The sequence below is a fragment of the Diceros bicornis genome, chromosome 19 (genome assembly GCF_020826845.1).
Source record: "Diceros bicornis minor isolate mBicDic1 chromosome 19, mDicBic1.mat.cur, whole genome shotgun sequence".
NCBI classification, from domain to species: Eukaryota; Metazoa; Chordata; class Mammalia; order Perissodactyla; family Rhinocerotidae; genus Diceros; species Diceros bicornis.
The window spans coordinates 11,600,379-11,620,785 of NC_080758.1; the positions used below are offsets into that span (position 1 = coordinate 11,600,379).

Sequence of the window (20,407 nt, forward strand, 5' to 3'; positions counted from 1 at the left end):
CAAACTATCCAACTGCTTTTCTAGAAGATGGTAAACAAATCCCATCACACCAAACGTTCAGAAAGGGAGGTACCTGGGCCAGCAGAAGACCCGCAAAACGCCCCTGCACGACTGATCACACGCAGGGGGCTGTGCTCTCTAGAACACCACTATCATCACATTAAAACTCCCTTCTTTTTAATTTGTATTTTATTATTATTAAAAGATAAACCTGCATAACAATGTGAATACACTTAATGCCACTCAACTGTACACTTAAAAATGGTTACAGTGGTAAATTTTATGTTACGTATATTTTACCACAATTACAAAAAAAAAAAAAGGCAAACCCACGAGGGGAAAAGAGCAGAGAAGACAACAGCACCAGAATTTTGGAAGCTGGAAATCAGACTAATTTAGTAGCTGGCAGGTCCAAGAAAGTTCAATTACAAGCCAGCAGTGCAGAAAACAGAGAACCATCCCGATTTCCACCACAGAATCCTCCAAAGGCTCTGGAATGAAGGATGGGATTCACTGCAGGGGCCGGGGGTGAGCTGTCTGAGAAGAGCTGGATCTCCACCACCCTGACTATCCCTCCCTTCCATGCTGCTGGGTGACTGCTGCCTCACGCCTCTGCAGAAATCTGGAGATGTACTTTCTGGAAAATGTAACTCAGGAGGCAGAGTCCTCTCTAGACGATCTGAGCAGACAAGAGGAAAGACCAAAAGATACTGTCACCACGGTGTGTAACTAACAGCCCATGTGGAGGCTCTGTGGTGGGAAGAGTGCTAACAGCCCCTTACACCTGCTCTGAGCTCTCCATCTTCCTTGTAAGACCCTACTCTTCATTGTGCACACACAACCACTGATTACAGACGTAAGCGGAAAGTCTTTAATATAAAACAGATTTACGAGAAAAACAAAACAGGACAAAAGCCTCTTGGAGGAAATAAACTGTAGAGAAAAGAAAGCTTTAAAAAATGTATATTATTAATATACTCAGAAAGATAAGAAAAGATATTGTATCCATGAATTAAGAACAGGATTTAACATAAAAATGTCGCCTGGAATTTAAAAACAAGATAGCAGAAATGATAAGCTTAACTGAAGAGTCAGAAGATAAAGGTAGAAGAAATACTCCCAGAATGTTAGAGCCAAAAAAAAACCCCAAAACAAAAACACACAATAGAAAATTAGGCAAAACAAAACACAAGGAAAGAAAACATCAAAAAATAGTTCAAGGAAATTTTCCAGACCCATCAAGTGCTCATCATAATGATAAAAACAGACCCATACTAAAGCACGTTAATGTGCAATTCCAGAATCCTGCAGACAAAAAGAATATTCTATAAGTTTCCAGGAAGAAAAAACAGTTCACTTTCAAAGAATAAGAGGATCAGAATCGTTTCAGACTTTGCCAGATTCACTGAAAGCTAGACGGCAACGGAGCAATGCCTTCAAAATTCTGAAGAAAAATGATTTCCAACCTGGAATCCTATATCCAGCCCAACGATCATCAAGTGAGAGGGGACAATGAAAACATTTCCAGACATGCAAGGTCTCAAAACCTTTACCACCCATGCTCTTTTTTCTCAGCAATCCATTGGAGCATGTGTTCCACCTGAGGGAAGAAACAAACGAAGGAAGACAAAGATGTAAGATACACAAGGAAAAAAACATCGGATACAAGAGCAAAGGCGAAGTAAACTTCCACAAGAACTGTGAAGGGAGGCGCTCCCAGGACGACCACTCTGCATGTACCCAGGAGGCAGGCTGGCCAGATGGGAGCAGCGTGACTCAAGAGACAGATGTGTCAACAGTGTGCCTCTGTCCACCATCCCCACCGTGACCCAACAGAACTACCAAAGACCTGAAATGCAGGAGATCGGGAATCCAATCGAGAAGTAAAGCAAAGGCCATCTCACGATGACAGCTGTGTGAGGCAGGCCTCCAGACAGGAGAACGGCGGTCTCCAGCACAGAGGGCTTCAAGAGAAATGCTGAGACTGGGCCATCCCCTGAAGCTGCTCTGTCCAACAGAGCAGCACTCGCTACACATGGCCACTGGGATAACGTGAGATGTGGCCCGTCTGAAAAGAAATGTTGTGTGAGTGTAAAAAGACACATCAGATTTTGATGATTTAGTACCAAAAGGGAAAGTAAAATATCTCAAATATTTTAAGCATTATTTGTTGAAATAACACTTGCAACATATTAGGTTAAGTAAATTATATCATTCCTTTCATCTGCTTCTTTTCACCTTTTTACTGTGGCTACTAGAAAGGGTAAAATTATACATGTGGGTTGCTTTGTATTTCTATTGGACAGTGCTGACTGACCTTGTGGAAAATTGTTCTGAGAGGCTACAAGAAGATATGGGAAGAATCAGCAATAGGTACAAAGAAAACTATGCAAATGAAAAAAAAGGGCAATTATTAGTACAGGAAAATTTTTACAAAGGAAACACTACAATACAACACCATCAGTGACTGTGCATAGGCAAAGAATGTATTAACCAAAAGGTGTAACACATTGGGAGAATTGGGGAGGGGACGCAAAGGGGAGGAAGGGCAGAAGGGGTATTTAAGAAAACAAAATCTGCCACCTTAGTAAAGGGTTAAATTAATGAATCAAAAGATAAACATTTTCCTTAGAAATGTGGAGATAAACACAAGCTAGAATCAGCAGCTCAGAGTTGAAAATGGTCTTTAGGAGGAGAAAGACTGAAGGAATGGGCTGAGGTGTGGGCAGCAAACCCTGGATTTTATTATAAACCAATTATGGTACTATTTAACTTCTTAAAGCATGTGCATACTCAACTTGCACTAAAAAAAATAAAGAATTTCCACAACCTGCTATTCCATTTATCTAAAAAACTGCAAAATGGCAGGGAGGAGTTTTTGACTCAAACTAGAGATGAGCTAATAATTTAAAAGCATGCTGATAGATTATAAACCTACCTGAGGTTAAACAAAATCTAGTATTAACACACCTGTCACATCATTTATGGATGAGATTAAGCTTTCAGGTAAGTGCTGCAGAGCACAGAAAAATAACTTGAAGGAATAAAAATCGAAGTCTTGGAGCCGGCCCGGTGGCGTAGTGGTTAAGGTCCTGCGCTCTGCTTCGGTAGCCTGGGTTCTTGGGTTCAAATCCCAGGCGCGGACCTACACACTCACCAGCCACGCTGTGGCGGCGACCCACATATAAAATAGAGGAAGATTGGTACAAATGTTAGCTCAGGACTAATCTTTCTCTCCAAAAAAAAAAAAAAAAATCTAAGTCTTCAACTTGTTGTTCTACTTATTATTTGGAAGCATTCAGCAACAGGTATGAATTTTGTCTTGTGAGGTGAAACAATCTGGCCAGTCCAGTTGGTGTGACTGGACAAAGACGGAAGAAATAACTGATATGGACAAACCCCTGAACTAACAAATATCCACTCTGAGGAAATAAGGGCCAAAATATCAATAATAGTGTGCAGTTGATTGTATTCAGTCAAAGGATTATTAATATTTACTTTTTTGGTGCCAACAAAAAAAAGAGAGAGAGAGAGAAAGTAAAACTTGGAGATGTCATTTAATAAAGATATTGGGAAATATTAAGGTACACTCAGAGTAAAATGCACAGATCTTAAGTGTATAGTTCAATAAGTTTTTCTAACCAATTTTGAGGTATAATTTACAAATAATAAAATATACTCATTTAAGAGTTTCTTGACTTTAGAATGGCATATGGGAAATATATGCATGTTCTGAATACAAGTATTTATATTTCATTTAGTAAAATAAAATGCCAGGATTATAGTCTTAAAATTGAGGAGGGATAAAGTATCTTTAAAATTAAAGGTAAATAAATAATAGTGGTTTAGAAGACAGTAAATAGATGAGTATACTATGCAACTTTACAGAATTACAGCAAAACAAGACTTGTGCATTGTAAAACTGTATCAAAGGTAAGCTGACTTCCCAACAGCTGTAGGAAAGGCAGACTACTGACAAACAAGTTTAAGGGGACTTCCATCATAAGCATAAAATACCCCTAGAAGATCTTTTACTATGCTGATCAAGATTAAATAATCCAGAGAGTATGTAAAATTTCCACAGAGAGAAAATAAAAAGCCTTAAAAGCTGACTCTGAGAAGATGAAAGCCGGGTAACTTGAGGACTCAAGCCAAAAAGGAAATAATAAACTTGCCATCAAACAGGTTCCCAGAAGTATTCCCTAAACAAAAACACCAAACATTTCAAGACATCATTCCAAGTATATCTCAGCATTTCAGGGATGGGATCACACTAGATTGGAAATTTTACTAGTGGGAAATTAAACATACCAACATGGAACAAACAGACTCTTTACCTACCTTCTCCTTCCCCAAGCCAATTCCTTACCAGCTTTTTAAAAGCCTGCTTCCTCGTCTTAGTGTAGATTTCAGAAGTGTGATAGAATAAAACAGCATATGTAACAGATGTCAAACATTCATGCTCTTCTGAGAATAAATCTGATACTGTGCTACTGAAGCAGGCCCAAGTTCAGTCGAAGCTTACACGTAAATGGTTTAAATTACACTGTGTCATTTTACAGAGGCATGGAGCACCCAAAATGATCTGAATCATCTCTATAGTGAACCATTTTCATGAGAGAAAAAAAGCAAGTTCCTTCAAAATTATGATTTAGCGGGGCTAGAAATGTCTGATAAAGTTTATACAAAACGTGCTGAACTGAAAATCTTAAAAGAGCCAAGGAAGTGAGCAGGGCAGAAACCAACATTACCCGAATAATTTCTACAGTTAGTTCTTCATTTCCCATCCTCCCCTGGACTCATTTCACAAGGTAACAGATGATCTCCCAAAGCATACAAAGGGATAACACACTTATAAAGCTCTGGCAACAGCATGAACTAGGGCCCTGAGTGAGTCAATCTCTGTACTTATTCAGGAAAGCTCTATCCATTATTCAAATACCTCCCAAATCCAATTAGGCAAAAAAATCAAACTTGGTTTGTGAAATGCTGACAGTTTTTATTTGAGATTTCTATATTTTGAAAACACACAGGCATAAAAGCCAACCCAGCCTTGCAGAAATGTTTTCACGTTTATAGTGAGCACTTTGTTAAGTTAAACATAGCATTTGGTTGTAACACCCTTTTCTCTTCAGTCCCACAATCAGGTGAATGTTTCTTTTTTTTTTAAGTTTTTTTAATTGATATCATAATAGTTTATAATATTGTGATTCCAGTTGTACATTATTATTTGTCAGTCACCATATAAATGCGCCCCTTCACCCCTTGTGCCCACCCCCCAACTCCCTTCCCCCTGGGAACCACCAAACTGTTCCCTCTTGTCTGTGTGTTAGTTTATAGGGTGAATGTCTCTTACTGGCTCCATGGTAAAATGCAGTCTTCATTTTAAAACTATTCAACACATGATAAGGTAGAGACAGCATCAGCATCCCAGCAGCAATTGGGAGTTTGACAGGAAAGGTCTAGACTCTCCCCTTTCCATCCCCTCCTGGCCCAGGCCCAGGCCCGGAGCAGGTACCCAAGCTAATTTTGTTGACTGAATTAACGAATGGTTCTAAAGGCTCCCAAAGCTCAAAGAGGCCTTAACTAGATATCGATATGCTTCATTTTATGGAACAGAAATGTTTCTGAAAGGGAATATGTTTAAGCAAATGTCTGATCCAATTCTATTTTCTCAGTTACTTGTTACAAAATGGAAGTTACTGGAATTATTATTATTATTTTGCTTTGCAATTGGGCCACACAGGTACCTGACAAGATAGTACCAAAATAGTTACTAAAACACGGATTCAAAGCAGAAGAAAGGGTTCTTTTTTAACTGTTCTGACAGTGATCTGCTTTAAAAGTCTAAAGGAAGAAAAAACTCCACTGGTACCTTTTATTTGCTAGGACTTCGGTGAAGTACCAAGTCCCTTAGCACCTTCAACATCTTCTATGCTCCCCCCCACCCCCATTTTACCAATGGTTGCCTAATTTGATTACTCAAGCTGTTACCTGGTACCTTATGGAAGCCACTAGCTCTCAGAAATGGACAGAGTGAGCCAGACTGAAGGGAAATGCAGAAGTACAGTAAAGGCAATAATTTAAAATGCAGTAAGTGAACATACAGGGTGTACATTTCCTGGAACTCTTGCACTAGTTGCTGCTGAGTAGGGGATATATGCAGAAATATACATAGAAATGGGGGGGAAGGGGTGGCTAGTGTAAAATTTTAGAAACCAAATCTTCAAAGTAACGTGTTAAACAACTTTTGTTAATCATAAATCTCATTACAAACGAAAATATAACATTTCTATATAACAAAGTATACTCTGAGAAACGCACAAATCATCCATGTCAGAGTTAAATGTCTTTCAAGTCGAAAGCAATGCTGTATCTTTTATATATGGAAGTTAACAGAAGAATATAATTTACTATAGAAACCTTAGGAAATTTTTTTTGTGTGTGTGTGAGGAAGATCAGCCCTGAGCTAACATCCGATGCCAATCCTCCTCTTTTTGCAGAGGAAGACTGGCCCTGGGCTAACATCTGTGCCCATCTTCCTCTACTTTATATGGGACACCGCCACCGCATGGCTTGACAAGTGGTACTTCTGTCAGTGCGCGCCCGGGATCCGAAGCTGTGAACCCTTGGGCCGCCGAAACGGAGCGCGAGCACTTAACCACTGCGCCACCGGGCCGGCCCCAGGAAAATATTTTTATTATACTTATACATTTATATAATCAATATGCAAGAAGTCATATACCCAATATTGTTAAATTTTAAGATAAAACTACAATGCTTAGATAATAAAGAAAAAGCTTAAAATTTAGCTAACCAATAGCAAGCCTGTTTTGGTTTAAATTTTAAAATGATTACGTACTGAATAAAAAAAGATGCTGAAAAGTAAACCAAGCAGCTAAGGATCATATGCAGCAGCAGAAAGAGAGGAGGGAGGAAGGAACAGAACTGGTTAGCATTTAAAAGGCGGCAGGATCTACAATCGTCATTCCCGCCAGAGCCTGAGGAAGTGTTGGGTCATCTTGTACACTGGTCTGGAGCGAGGCTAAAGATAATGGAGTTACAAACCACTACAGAACAATTATGTACCTTTGGGAAAGGACGTAGAAAAAATAATCAAATTGCTTTACAAATTCCCCACAAATGAGGGGATGGGGGCAGGAATGGGAGATATGGAATACCCTTCACCAAGCTGGCAAGGGGAACATCTGGTGGAGACAGCGGGACCAATTTCACACTCTGAGGTACAGCCTCCGCTCTGAGCACAAAGCAATGGTCAATTTATTTTATTTTTCATTTTTTTTGTGAGGAAGACCAGCCCTGAGCTAACATCTGATGCCAATCCTCCTCTTTTTTCTGAGGAGGACTGGCCCTGAGCTAACATCTGTGCCCATCTTCCTCTACTTTATATGGGACGCCGCCACAGCATGGCTCGACAAGCAGTGCGTCGGTACACGCCCGGGATCCAAACCGGCGAACCCGGGGCCGCCGCAGCGGAGCACGCACACTTAACCACTTGCGCCACCGGGTCAGCCCCAGCGATGATCAATTTAATACAGAGAAAAGCACAAAGGCACAGCCAGGCTCAAAAACAGAACGAGAATGAATGAGAATGAAACAAAAGACCTCCCACTCAAAATGGCCTGCAAGCATGGTAACAGGAACGTGGAAGACCCCTAGTTCTGAAAAAGATAACCAACATATCAATGAGAAAAATCCATTCCACCTGAAATTTATTGTATAGCCTGTCAGGCACGTTAAAGATAAGTATATTTAAAATCAGGGATAAATGAAGGAATCATGTATAAAAAAGATGTTATGAATAAAAACAGGGAGACATGAAACCAGAATGAGCAGATAGGAAAGAACAAATGAGAACTCTTGGAAATGAAATTGACAGTCACTGAAATTAAAAAAAAAAAGAAACCTCAACAGAGAGGATAAACTCTAGATTGAACACAGTCAAAGGATGAGTCAACTGAAAGCTAGGACAGAGGAATGCAGCCTGGAGAAATAGGAAACATGAAGGAGCCGTCTGGAGACGCAGAGGATAGAGGCCCCAGCACGTGCCTACAAGACAAGTCAGTACCCAGACACACTGGGGTCAGGGTGAAGCTACAGAATAAGGATAAAGAATCTTCAAAGTAAACTACAATATCTCTTGGAAGCGTAACAGAGCTATAACAGTGTCATTTACTTAATTTTTAACAACTCTACCGTTAGGCAGCCATTTAAAATAAGAAACTCTTAAAAACATAGAAAGGGACCACTGTCACTGATGGTGACCCTAAATCATTTACAATAAAAAAGCCATTTTACGTATTTGTGGTTAATAGCTATTTTTGATTTCCTAAGGTCTTATGCACTTTCAGCACTGAAATTTATTTTCCAGCTGTAATAATATGATTTAGAAATGGAGGGTTTCACCTTTAAGAAAACTTTGTGATTAGTGAAAGCATATTGATACGGTGTTCTACTACTTAAAAACTTTAATGCAGATAAAATAAATTTGAAAACCGCATTCTGAGTTCATTATAGTAAACAACTGGAACCTTTATTTCTATTATTTATACACAGAATCGAATCACTAACAAAGAGGTACAAAATTGCTTTTTCAACTGTCACTGACTTAAACCTTATTTTTACAGTCCTTAATAGTATCTGTTTTTTTTAAAAAATCACTTATGTTTTCTGTTAAATGTCATGAATTTCACCCTGGGCAGAAATCAATAGGCAGAAAATGAATCAGACTTACAGTAATTGATGTCAATAAAACATATTGGAACCAGTATCTTTTCAAATGCTGAGAACCACAAAACCATTCCTGTAAGAGAACAGTCTAAAAAATTGAATCTACTTTCACTTCTGTTTTGTTTACCTTCCGCTTTCCACAAGGACAGTTAAGTACTTCAGACTCTGGGGTGCTGGCACTTTGCCGGAGGACAGTGGTACAGCTGACTAAGGACACAAGCAGCTGGCAAACAACTGCAAGTGGAAGGCTTACCCCTTCCTTTACAGGGAACCAGACTGCCAACCACCAGCTTCCTCCCTCCATGGTTAATTTCCCTGAGCTTAGCGGTCACAGGGAGGGACCCTAGGAACCCACACGATATTCCTACTCTGAAATAACTGAGAACCATACTTTAAAACTGGTCTGATACTTCTGTGCATGATTTAGGAGTGTGAATGGGAGAAAAACAGAATGTCAAAATGAAACTAGCTTTGGTTAAGAATTCCTTTAACATTCCAAGAGCAGTATAAGATTCTGTTAGCAAGGAAAAGGCTTTTGCATTGTCAACCCCATGAGTCTTCTAAATACTTTCTAGATGTAATATACTTTTCTACACACCATTTAGGGGATGAAGAAGGAAGACATGACCACAGCAATATAAAGTAATAGTTCTTTAGTGAGGCCACAAAAATGTGACAATTTGAGGAAGAGAGGAAGCAGGTTCTTTCGCATGGTTTTCCAAAGAACTCTGTGGGCGTGGATTAAGGAAGCAAGGTTTAGATTCAATGATGAGTCCCTTCAATTCATCCAAATGTTTACTGAGCACGACTTTGTGGCAGGCACTAAGGATATGAAGACGAACGAGAGGCAGAAGCCCTGTCATCATGGACCTTGTGTTCCAGTACGGAAGACAGCCAGATGAACAGATGCTAGGTTCTGTGCTAGGCGCCATCACATGGAACTCTCACAAACACATCCATGACTATCCACCACCTTACAGAGGATCAACAGTAAAACAGACAGATTAAGGCCCCTGAGCAAGTGGAGACACGATCTACACCCCTCCCCACCACCAGGGATCTGATGCCTCCTGAAAAGGCAGAATGAGTGCATCAAAAGCCTCAACCTATACCTGCACCTTTCTTTCTGCTTCTTCCTGTGGATTAAATTAAGGGTTCTAGTAGTGAAACGTGCCTAAGAACATGGGAACCATATGTATACATAAAACCATATACATTATACATTATGGGTAATTTGAGGATAACCTGATCTATACATAGATTTTTCATCTTTTTTTTTTTAGACCCTAATCCATGAGTGAGCTGCAACTCTACTGACATAAAGCTAATTTAGGATGTTGCTAAACAAACAGTAAAGGCCTTAAAAACTTGAGGGCTTCAGAAGAAAAATCTCTTTGGGCCAGTTTGGTGAGAGAGGGCTTATTGACAAGAATGAAAACCATCAGTTTAGGGAATGCTTACTATTTACCATGCCAAGACATGCTAGTCTTATCATGAAGTTACGAGAGACAAAAAAACTCAGGTGAGCCCACAGCCTGTGGCTTTCTAGCTGTTTTCCCTACTGAGAAGTTACACAATACTCAGGGTTACTTGAAACTCCTACTCAAGAAAGCATATCTGAATGCAGCAAGTGAAAGTAACATCGTGAGAATGACTTTACAGCCATTCTAATTTAGTTATTTTAAAGTAACTTGTAGGGCCGGCCCCGTGGCTTAGCGGTTAAGTGCGTGTGCTCTGCTACTGGCGGCCCGGGTTCGTATCCTGGGCGCTCACTGAAGCACCGCTTCTCCGGCCATGCTGAGGCCGCGTCCCACATACAGCAACTAGAAGGATGTGCAGCTATGACATACAACTATCTACTGGGGCTTTGGGATTGAGCTATTGAGGATTGGCAATAGATGTTAGCTCAGAGCTGTTCTTCCTCAGCAAAATGAGGAGGATTAGCATGGATGTTAGCTCAGGGCTGATCTCCGCCCCCCCAAAAAATAAATAAATAAAAATAAAATGTTAAAATAAAGTAACTTTTAACACCAGCATTGAAAATCGGTTACCTCGTGGCACAGGGCACACCTGCTCACGAGACACCTGGACGAATGCCAACACTGAAGCAAGACACCCCTGCTCCAGGCCACAGGGGCCCTGGAGGCATTCTGGAGGAACACTCACGCTTCGTTTTGTCCACTCTATGAGTTTTGACAAACGTATACTGACGTGTGTCAGCCATTCCAGCGTTAAACAGCATATCTCACTGCCCTAAACCCCCTACGCTCTTCCTATCCATCCTTCCCTCTCTCCCCCAAACCCCTGGCAACCACCCATCTTGTTACTGTCTCCATAGTTCTACCTTTTCCAAAAACGTCATATAGTTGGAATAATATCACATTTAGCCTTTGTCCACTTTTTTCTACTAGGTTGTCTGTCTTTTGCTTAATAATATGCAGTGTTCCTTACGTATTCTGGGCACAAGTCCTTTGGGGGTCACATATACTGCAAATATCTTGCTCTCTCTGAGGTGGCTTTCACTGTGTATCAAACCACCCAAAAACATAGCGCTTACAACAACTACTTATTTGCTCACGATTCTAGAGGTTGGCTATTTGAGCTGGGCTTAGCCGGGACGGCTCGTCTCTGCTCCATGTGTTATTGGCTGGGCTGGCATATGCCTTTGTGGTCAGCTGGTAGCCCAGTGGCCTTACTCACATACCTGATGCTGGGCTGGCTGTTGACAAGGGTGATGGCAATAATCGGGCCACATATCGTTCATCATCCAACAGGCTAGCCTGGCCTTGCTCACATGGTAGCCATTGTAGAATTCTCAAAAGCAGCAAGAGAGGACAAAGCTCAATATAAAAGTACTTTTTAGGCCTCTGCTTGTGTCACGATCATCAATACTCTATCAGTCAAAGCAAGTCAGGTGGCCAAGCACAAACTCAGAAGTGATTCTCCACCTCTTGATGCGAGTCACACTCAGAAGAGCATGTAGACAGCGGTGGGAGGAATTCGGGCTACTTCTGCAAACAACCTAATGTTAACGGTGTCTTTTGATGAACAGAAGTTCTTAATGTCAATGTGGTTCAATTTATCAATCTTTTCCTTTATCCTTAGCTTTTTTGAGTATGTCGGTTAAGAAACATTTGCCCATCTCAAGTTCATAAATACATTCTCCTATGTTATTTTTGAAAGTTCAACCAAAGAAGAAAAAGGTTTTCCACACATTTTAATTTATATCTTGATTATGCCTCAAAATGTTGGAATAAAACATACAGACAACAACACAACACGTCTGTCCCTTCTAAGAGCTGCTGATGTGCACAATAAGCACAACTTGAATAAGGAAGCCTAACTTGGCGAGCAGGCGCTCAATGTCTGCAGGATGACGCACGCATAGTGATTCCTCCCTTTCTGTCCTTTGCCTACCAATCTTTGAGAATAGTAGTGTTTTTCTTACTCATATAAGCTCTCTACATATTTTAAAGCCATCAATTCTTTATCTATGCTGGAAACCACTTTCCTAATTTATTTGTTTGTACCTTTAAAACATTTTATGTGCGGGAAATTAAACCTAAGTGTGGGAGGATGATCATAACACTGTCAACATATTAACAATAGAACCGCTACTGGTACTTGGCAGGATTATGAATGATTTTCATTTTCTATTGTTTTCCAACTTTTTCTACAGCAAATATGCATTACTTGTGTAATAAGAAGTTTCAAAGTAGTTTTAAATTTTTATGCATTCAAATCTATTGACCTTTTCCTCTGCAATTTCCTTTATCGCTTCCAATGATAGAAAGTCTTCTTCCTCGGTACGGTAATATCACTTTTTTAAAAAACATTTACTCTTAATCCATCAGAAATTTATTTTCTGTCTACAATTTTCAACTATGCCTGTTATACTGCCTGTAAGTCTTATACTATGCTAAGAACAGGTTTTTTCCCAGTTTAGTCAGCTTAACAGCTCCACCATGCTCAGTGTAATCTTCGTGTATATTACAGTAGCTCCAACTGTATATTACAGAGTTCCTCCTTCCTCTCCCTAAATTCGAATACTAAGAAAACCTAGCTGCATCTGATAATTCTGATTTCAGAATGAACAAATCACTATTTTTCAGAGATAGACAAACCATTACAATTAGGTAAAGTCGTTTTTTTAAGAAGATGATGCAGGCTAGATTCATTCTTTGCAATTATTTAGCAAATTAAAAATCAAAAGGAACAGAAGAGATTAAAATATAGAGAATTTATAAAACCTACAATAGTATTTCAGTAGTTATAATGAATACTGTTACTTTTTCCTTCTCTAAGGAAAGAATGGGCAGGATGGCTCTGGTACACATTTCTCCCCCACATTTACCTGGTATGTATTACTATGTGTATAAACTTGTAGGGAAATACAAGAAAAAATTAAAAACATTAAATCATTTCTGTTCACCAAGTTCATAAGCAGTTCTGTTTAAAAAAAAAAAAAAGCAGAGTTCTCTATGTCAGTTACCTGACATCTGACTAACTTCAATCAAAGAAAATTTTATTTTATGAAGTACGTTTAATTAAAAAGCAACTTTCAGAGGAACTATTTCAAATAACATCCCAGGGCCGGCCTGGCACAGTGGTTAAGTTGCATGCTCTGCTTCGGCGGCACGGGTCTGCGGGTTTGGATCCCGGGTGTGGACCTAGACACAGCTCATCAAGCCGTGCTGTGGTGGCGTCCCACACACAAAATAGAGGAAGACTGGCAAAGATGTCAGCTCAGGGCCAGTCTTCCTCAACAACAACAACAACAACAACAACCGCGCATGAAGTAGCAGTATCTCAACAAACTAAATTAGTACCTCTTCCCTCCTCCTCAACACACGTCACGAGATGAGCTATTTTTTAAAGGGTTCTATCTCTTCCTCCTCTCCAGTCATAAGCCTTCGGCAACAACTACATGATCTTTTGGTCATCTGCCTTCTTAGAGCTGAATACATAAAAGATACATTTTCTATACAACGGAAGGAGGCAGTAAACCTTTGCTAATAACATATCATCAATTTTTAGAAGCTTCTGAAAGCTGACGGATGCCAAATCCTTCCTCAAGAGGGTTTGCTCAATATCTCAATGCCACAACTAAAACTATATAGGAACCAAAATCTATATACATATTGCTAGATACAAACCCGGGGTCACTATTATTAGATAAATAACTGAAGCTATTGCAGAGGTTATTACCTCTGCCTTTAATGATATTACAGTTAGCTAGACACTCTTCCTCCCAAGGCTCACAAAATGACTACATCTAAGCCAGGATGGAAGAAAAATAAATTCCTAGGACCAAATGGATCAAACACTTTGGAAAAATCTGTCTAAATGTGTCTCTATGTGACAGTTTCATGTAACAGCAATATCTAAACTCGAACAAAAAAATCACTATTAGAATGTTTGTTTTCCTACTGTGCTAAAACGCAATCTTCACAAGATTACTCAGAGCAAAGAGTATAAAATTTCAATGAGCTACGTTCATTGGAGGACAGGATGGTTAAAAAGCCAGAACTATAAAATTCTTTTAAAGGTAACTGGTTTTACCACCCAGGTATATTCTTTAAAGCAAACTCTTACATAAGATGTCAAAGTCAAGTCTGGAGATGACCAGCAGAATCAAGACCACAATATACCATTGTACTTGCAGCCAATTTTTGTCCCTGCTTTTCAAGCTGTGCCAAGTGTTGATGGGGTAGGTGGTTATGCCATGGTCCCATCCTCAATGAGTTGCCACTTAGTGGGGGAAGACCACCTATGGCCACAAACAAACACTGCTGAGCAGAAAGTACTGATGAGAGGGGCTATCTACTCTACAGGAAGAAGGGAAAGGTATCAAGGCTAGCTAGTAAGAATGAGAACAGTAAATTCAGAAGCAACTGCGGAGCAGCCACACCTGGTGCAGAGGAAAGAGAGATCTTCCTGGCACAGCGGACCAGTCGCCTCTCCGAGCAGACTTTGGTTGGCGTCAATACAAGAAAAAAATCACACGGCTACGTCCAAGCTGTTTCACCCAGTCTGTCCCAGTACTGTTGTTTGAAAGGAAACCTCAGCAATGAGGGCCGGGGTGGAGAAGGGATGGACGTTCTCCACAGCAGCAACCTCAGAAGCCTGCTGCTCGGTCACTCGCCAAGCCCTTGCCATCACACCGAAGGTCAGAAGGAGAGAGTGGGCCTGCACCAAATAACAGTAGACTGCGACCCAGGTCTGTGTGCCCAGACTCCTAGGGGTGCACAGGGCACACATAACACTTCCTAAACTTATTGCCTCTGCTCAACAGGGCTGGAGAGGCTTTCCAGAAGAGATGATAAACGAGACTCCTCAGCTCCAAGGAGCAGATACTCACCAAGTCTAGCGTGTTCATCAGCACAGCACAATTCCCGTAGACAGAGGGCCCTCAACAAGGATTTACTGAATGAGTGTACTAAACAGGTCAGAAAGAATCAAGGTGAGAGCTATGAATTTGGAATTAAGAAAACAGATATAGCATGAGGATGACAGTGGAAAACAAAATAATGACAATGACCCAACAAACTTTGAGAACTCTGTCTGCTCTCTGACCTCCTCAACAGAAGAGTCATGGGTGATTTTCTAGGAATGAGTAATTTCCTGCTGTGATACTCAGGGAAGGGCTAGGTGTGAGAGAAAACATTTCTCGGAAGAATGTGCCGCTTTCCCCTCCTACTTCTCCCGTAGGTGGCACCATTTTCTGATGTGGTACACTCCTGGAGAAGGTTATATTCCACCTGAGATGGAATCCAGGCTCTCTACCTCCTCCCTACAAACTAGGGAAGGCGCAGGTCAATGGCTGGGACATCAGGAAGGTTTTCACATGGAGTCCCCAAGCCAGGCTGAGGAGAGACTCGGTACAGTACAGAGCACTTTCCAATCAAGACAAGCAGGGCTCTCTGCTGCAAACAATACGCAGGCAAGAAGGACAAGTGCTGTCTGTGCCAAGCTCCTTCTGCCCGGCAGAGGTGGCACGACGATCAGCTCCCTGGAGGCTGTACTCTGAATGTCCTCCAGGCTGATGGGCACCTCGGCCCAGATCCTGCATAGTATCATCTCCTCTCCTTGATATTTCACCTTCCTCTCCGAGTCCAAAGTAGAGGTGGTTCTCTGATCCCTGAATGTTCTTTTTTGAAAAAAGCATTTGTTATGATGCTGGGATTTACTTCAAAAAAAAAATCAGAGCTAGGAGGGGTTAATGGGTAGGGGTACAGATGAAAGAATATAGGCCATCAATTTATAATTATTGATATACAGGGGTTCATTATACTGATCTCTCTACTTCTATATCTTTGAAAGTTTTCATAAAGGAAGAGTCTTAAGACTCAATGTTTTTAAAGTAGGAGGGAATGATATAATCAGATACATGTTTTTGAGAGACTACCCTGCTTCACGATTTGGGGAAGATGGTGGCAGAAGCGGTACAGTTTTTGAATCTCCCCGAATTCCTCCATGAAAATAAACAGAGCATGAGGATAGAAAATGAACACAGACAACAACTAAGACAAAACCAGGGACAAGGCACCCTATTCTGAAAGTACTAGTAGGTGTGGACAAGCCACTTCTTAAGACCCATGTGGTATCAGCATTTGTGTGGGAGGAAGCAGAATCAAGGTGATTCTGATGGCTCTGAGATCAGCAGAACCCCCAAATCACCAGCAAGAACTCGCCTGAAAGTGTGGCAGGCCAATCTGTGTCAGCAGCCAAAGTGGGGGAAGATGCTGCAGGCTCCCGACCCCAGGGTACGGGGCAGTCTGGGCCCTACAGACTCAACACTAAGCAGTGGAAATGCCCTTCCAGGACAAAACTCTGAGGAAAGAGGAGGCTGAGATAAAAGGCAGCATGGGAGGAACAGGGGAGGGGGATCTTAGCAAGTCCAAGGTCGTTTTAAAAATCACTTCACAAAGAAAACTCAAGAGGGAGCCTGAGAGCCCGAAGCGAGAACATCTGTCTGACCCACCCTTCCTTCCTAAGACCACAGGGAAGCTGTTCACTTCAAAAGGAGCAGTAGACAAGGAGCAGGTGCATCCCACACAGCATTACCATACAAATGAGTGTAAGGGACAAGACAACATCCCTACAGAAAGCAAAAGCAAGCTGGGAAGACGCCCACAGCAGATGAAAACTAATCCAATAAGCTTAAACAAATTAAGAAAACGGTAAAAGCTATGGAAGGAAACCATAAGTGAGAATGAGAAATCAAGAAACAAGGTAACTGGAAAAAAGACAGATTTAAAAAGAGAGGTGAAAGAAATCAAGAAAGAGGGGCTGGCCCCGTGGTGTAGCGGTTAAGAGCGCGCGCTCCGCTGCCGGTGGCCTGGGTTTAGATCCTGGGCGCGCACCATGCACCGCTTGTCAGGCCGTGCTGCGGCGGCGTTCCACATAAAGTGGAGGAGGATGGGCATGGAGGCTAGCCCAGGGCCAGTCTTCTTCAGCAAAAAAGAGGAGGACTGGCTACAGATTTTATCTCGAAGACAAAACAAGGAGGAGTATGAGAGCAAATAAACACATTTAACGCCTTAAAAGAAAGAAAATGGGGGGAGTTTTAAAAAAATTTTCAAAAAGAAATAATCAAATAGACATATGTTCCTTGCACTACGACTATAATTTTTCTGTGTTTGAAATCATATTTAAAACTTTTTGAAATTATATTTCATAATTTTTCATTTACTTTTTAAATAAATGATTTAAAAATTTTTGAGAGAAAGTGAAAGAAATAGACGATAAGCAAAGAAGATGAAATACACACACTGAGTCCCTGAAAAAGGAAACCAAAGCAATGTAGCAGAAGAAATACAATAAACGAGAGACTTTGAAATAAAAGGTTAATGAAAAATCCTTTGGGAATCTAAGGAAACTTATAAGGGAAAGATAATGAGACTGTCAAACATCAACAGCAATGCTTTATACCAGAAGACAATGGAATAGCAAATTTAAACTACTTAAGGAAAGAAAATATGATCCAAAGATTTTTACACACAGACAAAATGGCTTCAAACATTTAGGCTGCAGACAAACTTATGACTGTGCACTGTTAATTTACAGAATATTGTTTCCATAGACCCCTCCTGAAGAATATAGCAGAGAATGAGGCAACCACACTGACTAGAGAGAGCAGGAAAGAACTTACAGCGAGCATTAATATTTACTAGCAGGTCTAAGACAAAAGGATGGATGTAAGGGAGACGGTATCTATATAAAGAGTGTACAACTATCAAAAGGGAGTGTGGGAGGCAGGACAGGAAGAGTTTTTGAAAAGCAGAATAATCTCGCTGATTGGTTTTACAGATATAAACTGAGAATCCTCAGATATCAACTGTGAATACTTCAAATCAGATGCTGGGGGAGAGGGAAGGGAAGGAGAACAAATGATTACTAGGTACCTTCAATACTGCTCACTGAAAGGAATCACAGTAACAGCCAAAAGCTGAGGGCACTAAGGGTCTATAATAAAGATATTAGTAAAGAAGTAACCATTAGAAGAAAAAAACATTCCTAAATACCAAAAGACTTAATCATTTATAAAATTTCTCCTCAAAAATTATAAAAATAACATGTAAATAATACAAGGATATAATGAAAAAACTTAACCAATGTGAACAGTCTAGTAGTGTCTACTCTTCCAAACTTTTCTCCAAACACATGCAAATCTTATTGCTTGATTTGACATAGACAGGCTCACACTATATGCATTATTCTATAATGTAATCTTATTATTCAGCCATATAACCTGCCCTCATTGACTCATGTTGTTTTTTTAACTGGGTTTTCTATGTGTAGCAATCACATTGGCAAACAGATTAAATCTGTCACTCCCAATATTTTAGCAATAATTTAATTTTCTTATTATTTTATCTAGAACCTCCCAAACAATGTTCAATAACAGCTGGATTAGGTTAAAAGTAACTTCAGCACTTTAACAGGTTTGTTAAACAGGTTCTCCTGCTTCTAGTAGCGTCCGTCTATTCTCACGTTGTTGAGTTTTAATTACTAAGAGCTGCTGAATAAGCCCGGCTAGAACTCGACAGTTAGAGCCTAACTTCACTGAGAGATCCTATTCTGGACAGAAAGAGCTCCCTTCTCTCACTACCCAAAATCTAACCTGACAATCATACCTAACTAAGTTTGTCTTCCCAGGTCCTCTCCATTTGCTTGGATAGAGTCCCTTGGCACTTAAGCACCACTTTTAAATTTTTTCCAGCCGACTATCCGGTCGATGTGCTTTTAGCTAACCCATGCAACTGGACAACCAGCATCAATCTTGCCTTCTCTCCTGCTCTCTTCATGCTTTCCGAACTCACTCTAAAACAACTTCCTTTTTACTTCCCATATGTCTGTTTCTTTACTTTTTATACCCCCAAACCGAAAATTGGGGGTATTTTCTGATTAAAAAGGTAATATATTCTCATTTAGAAAATTCAAGCAACACTGAAAACCAGACCCCATGTGAAAATCATATGACCACTGAAAATCAACTGATCGCATATGTACTAACCAGAGTGGTGAATATCTTTTTGGTTATGTGTCCCACAGAGGGGCAGTCAGTGGATAATCAGACAATTTATTACCACCCAAGAAGAATATTCACTCAAGATTAAGAGCAAAGATCTCAAAACCTTTGTTACTGGTACTTCTCCTGTATGTATAATCTTCTACTTTACTCTGCTTAAACTGCAGGCGACCAGACATTTCTACCACCGTCAGGCCGTCTTCAGACTCTGCTGATACTTCAGTCTGTTCTGAATGGCACTAAACGGTCCTCTCTTGGTCAGAAACCCTCCAGAGTGTCTTTCAGCAGCCAGGTCAGAAACTATCAACTGGCTAAACTGACTACAATCAGGAGGCTGGTAAAGAACGTTCAGACTGACAATCCTGTTTTCAATCTATTTATTTCTCTCACAAGTAGCTGCTTTCTTACACAGGTTTAGAGAAAACGCACAAGAGCGTGAGAGGGATATACAATTGTGGAAGGGCTGCTTTTCGAGGGCAGAATAAAAAAGAACTAGAATTAAATCACATCAAAAATAGCATTACTAATACAAGAGTCAACGGAAAACAAAAAATGCACACACAAGTGAGTACAAGTAAAACTGCGGAAATCTGAATAACACGGGCAAATTGTATCAACGTCAATATCCTGGCTGTGATATTGCACTAGTTTTGCATGTTACCATGGCGGGTGGGGGGAGACTGGGCAAAGTGTACAAGGAATCTTACTGAATTATTTCTCACAACTGCACATGAATCTACAATTATATCAATAAAAATTTCAATTAAAAATATGATTGGCAGAATACAGACAAAACGTTTATAGTACTTTTATTGCATAGTGATAAGGATAAAGAAAAATTTCTTTTTTGTTTTTCACAGTAAACATGTCACTTTATAATGAAATACACAATAAGATTAGAAAACTTAAAATTCTTAACAAGGAGTGAAAGGATATAATCAAGACTTTGGACATTTAAAAAAATTTTTTTATAAAATCTCAAAGAATATGAGTGAAGTGCATTCAGGACTCTTTAACAAATCATGGAATTCTAGTATAAGATAAACTGGATGAACAAAGGGGAAGTACCACTTTCTACCAATGAATAACTCACTTCCAGGAGTCTTTATCTGAGGAGGTGAT

The 20,407-nt window shown here is 40.2% G+C and overlaps 1 protein-coding gene across 3 annotated transcripts in view; it reads right to left on the reverse strand.

Moving 5' to 3' along the window:
- Positions 1–20,407, reverse strand: part of PTPN1 (protein tyrosine phosphatase non-receptor type 1) — a 64,240-nt gene that overhangs the window by 23,273 nt on the left and 20,560 nt on the right. The window contains exon 2 of one of the 3 annotated variants that reach the window (XM_058562479.1): positions 1,467–1,600. The exons of the other annotated variants lie outside the window; for them this stretch is intronic. Within the exon in view, the coding sequence (XP_058418462.1) occupies positions 1,467–1,532 (66 nt within the window). The 5' untranslated portion in view covers positions 1,533–1,600. The remainder of the gene's footprint in view (positions 1–1,466; positions 1,601–20,407) is intronic. 3 annotated transcript variants of the gene reach the window in all.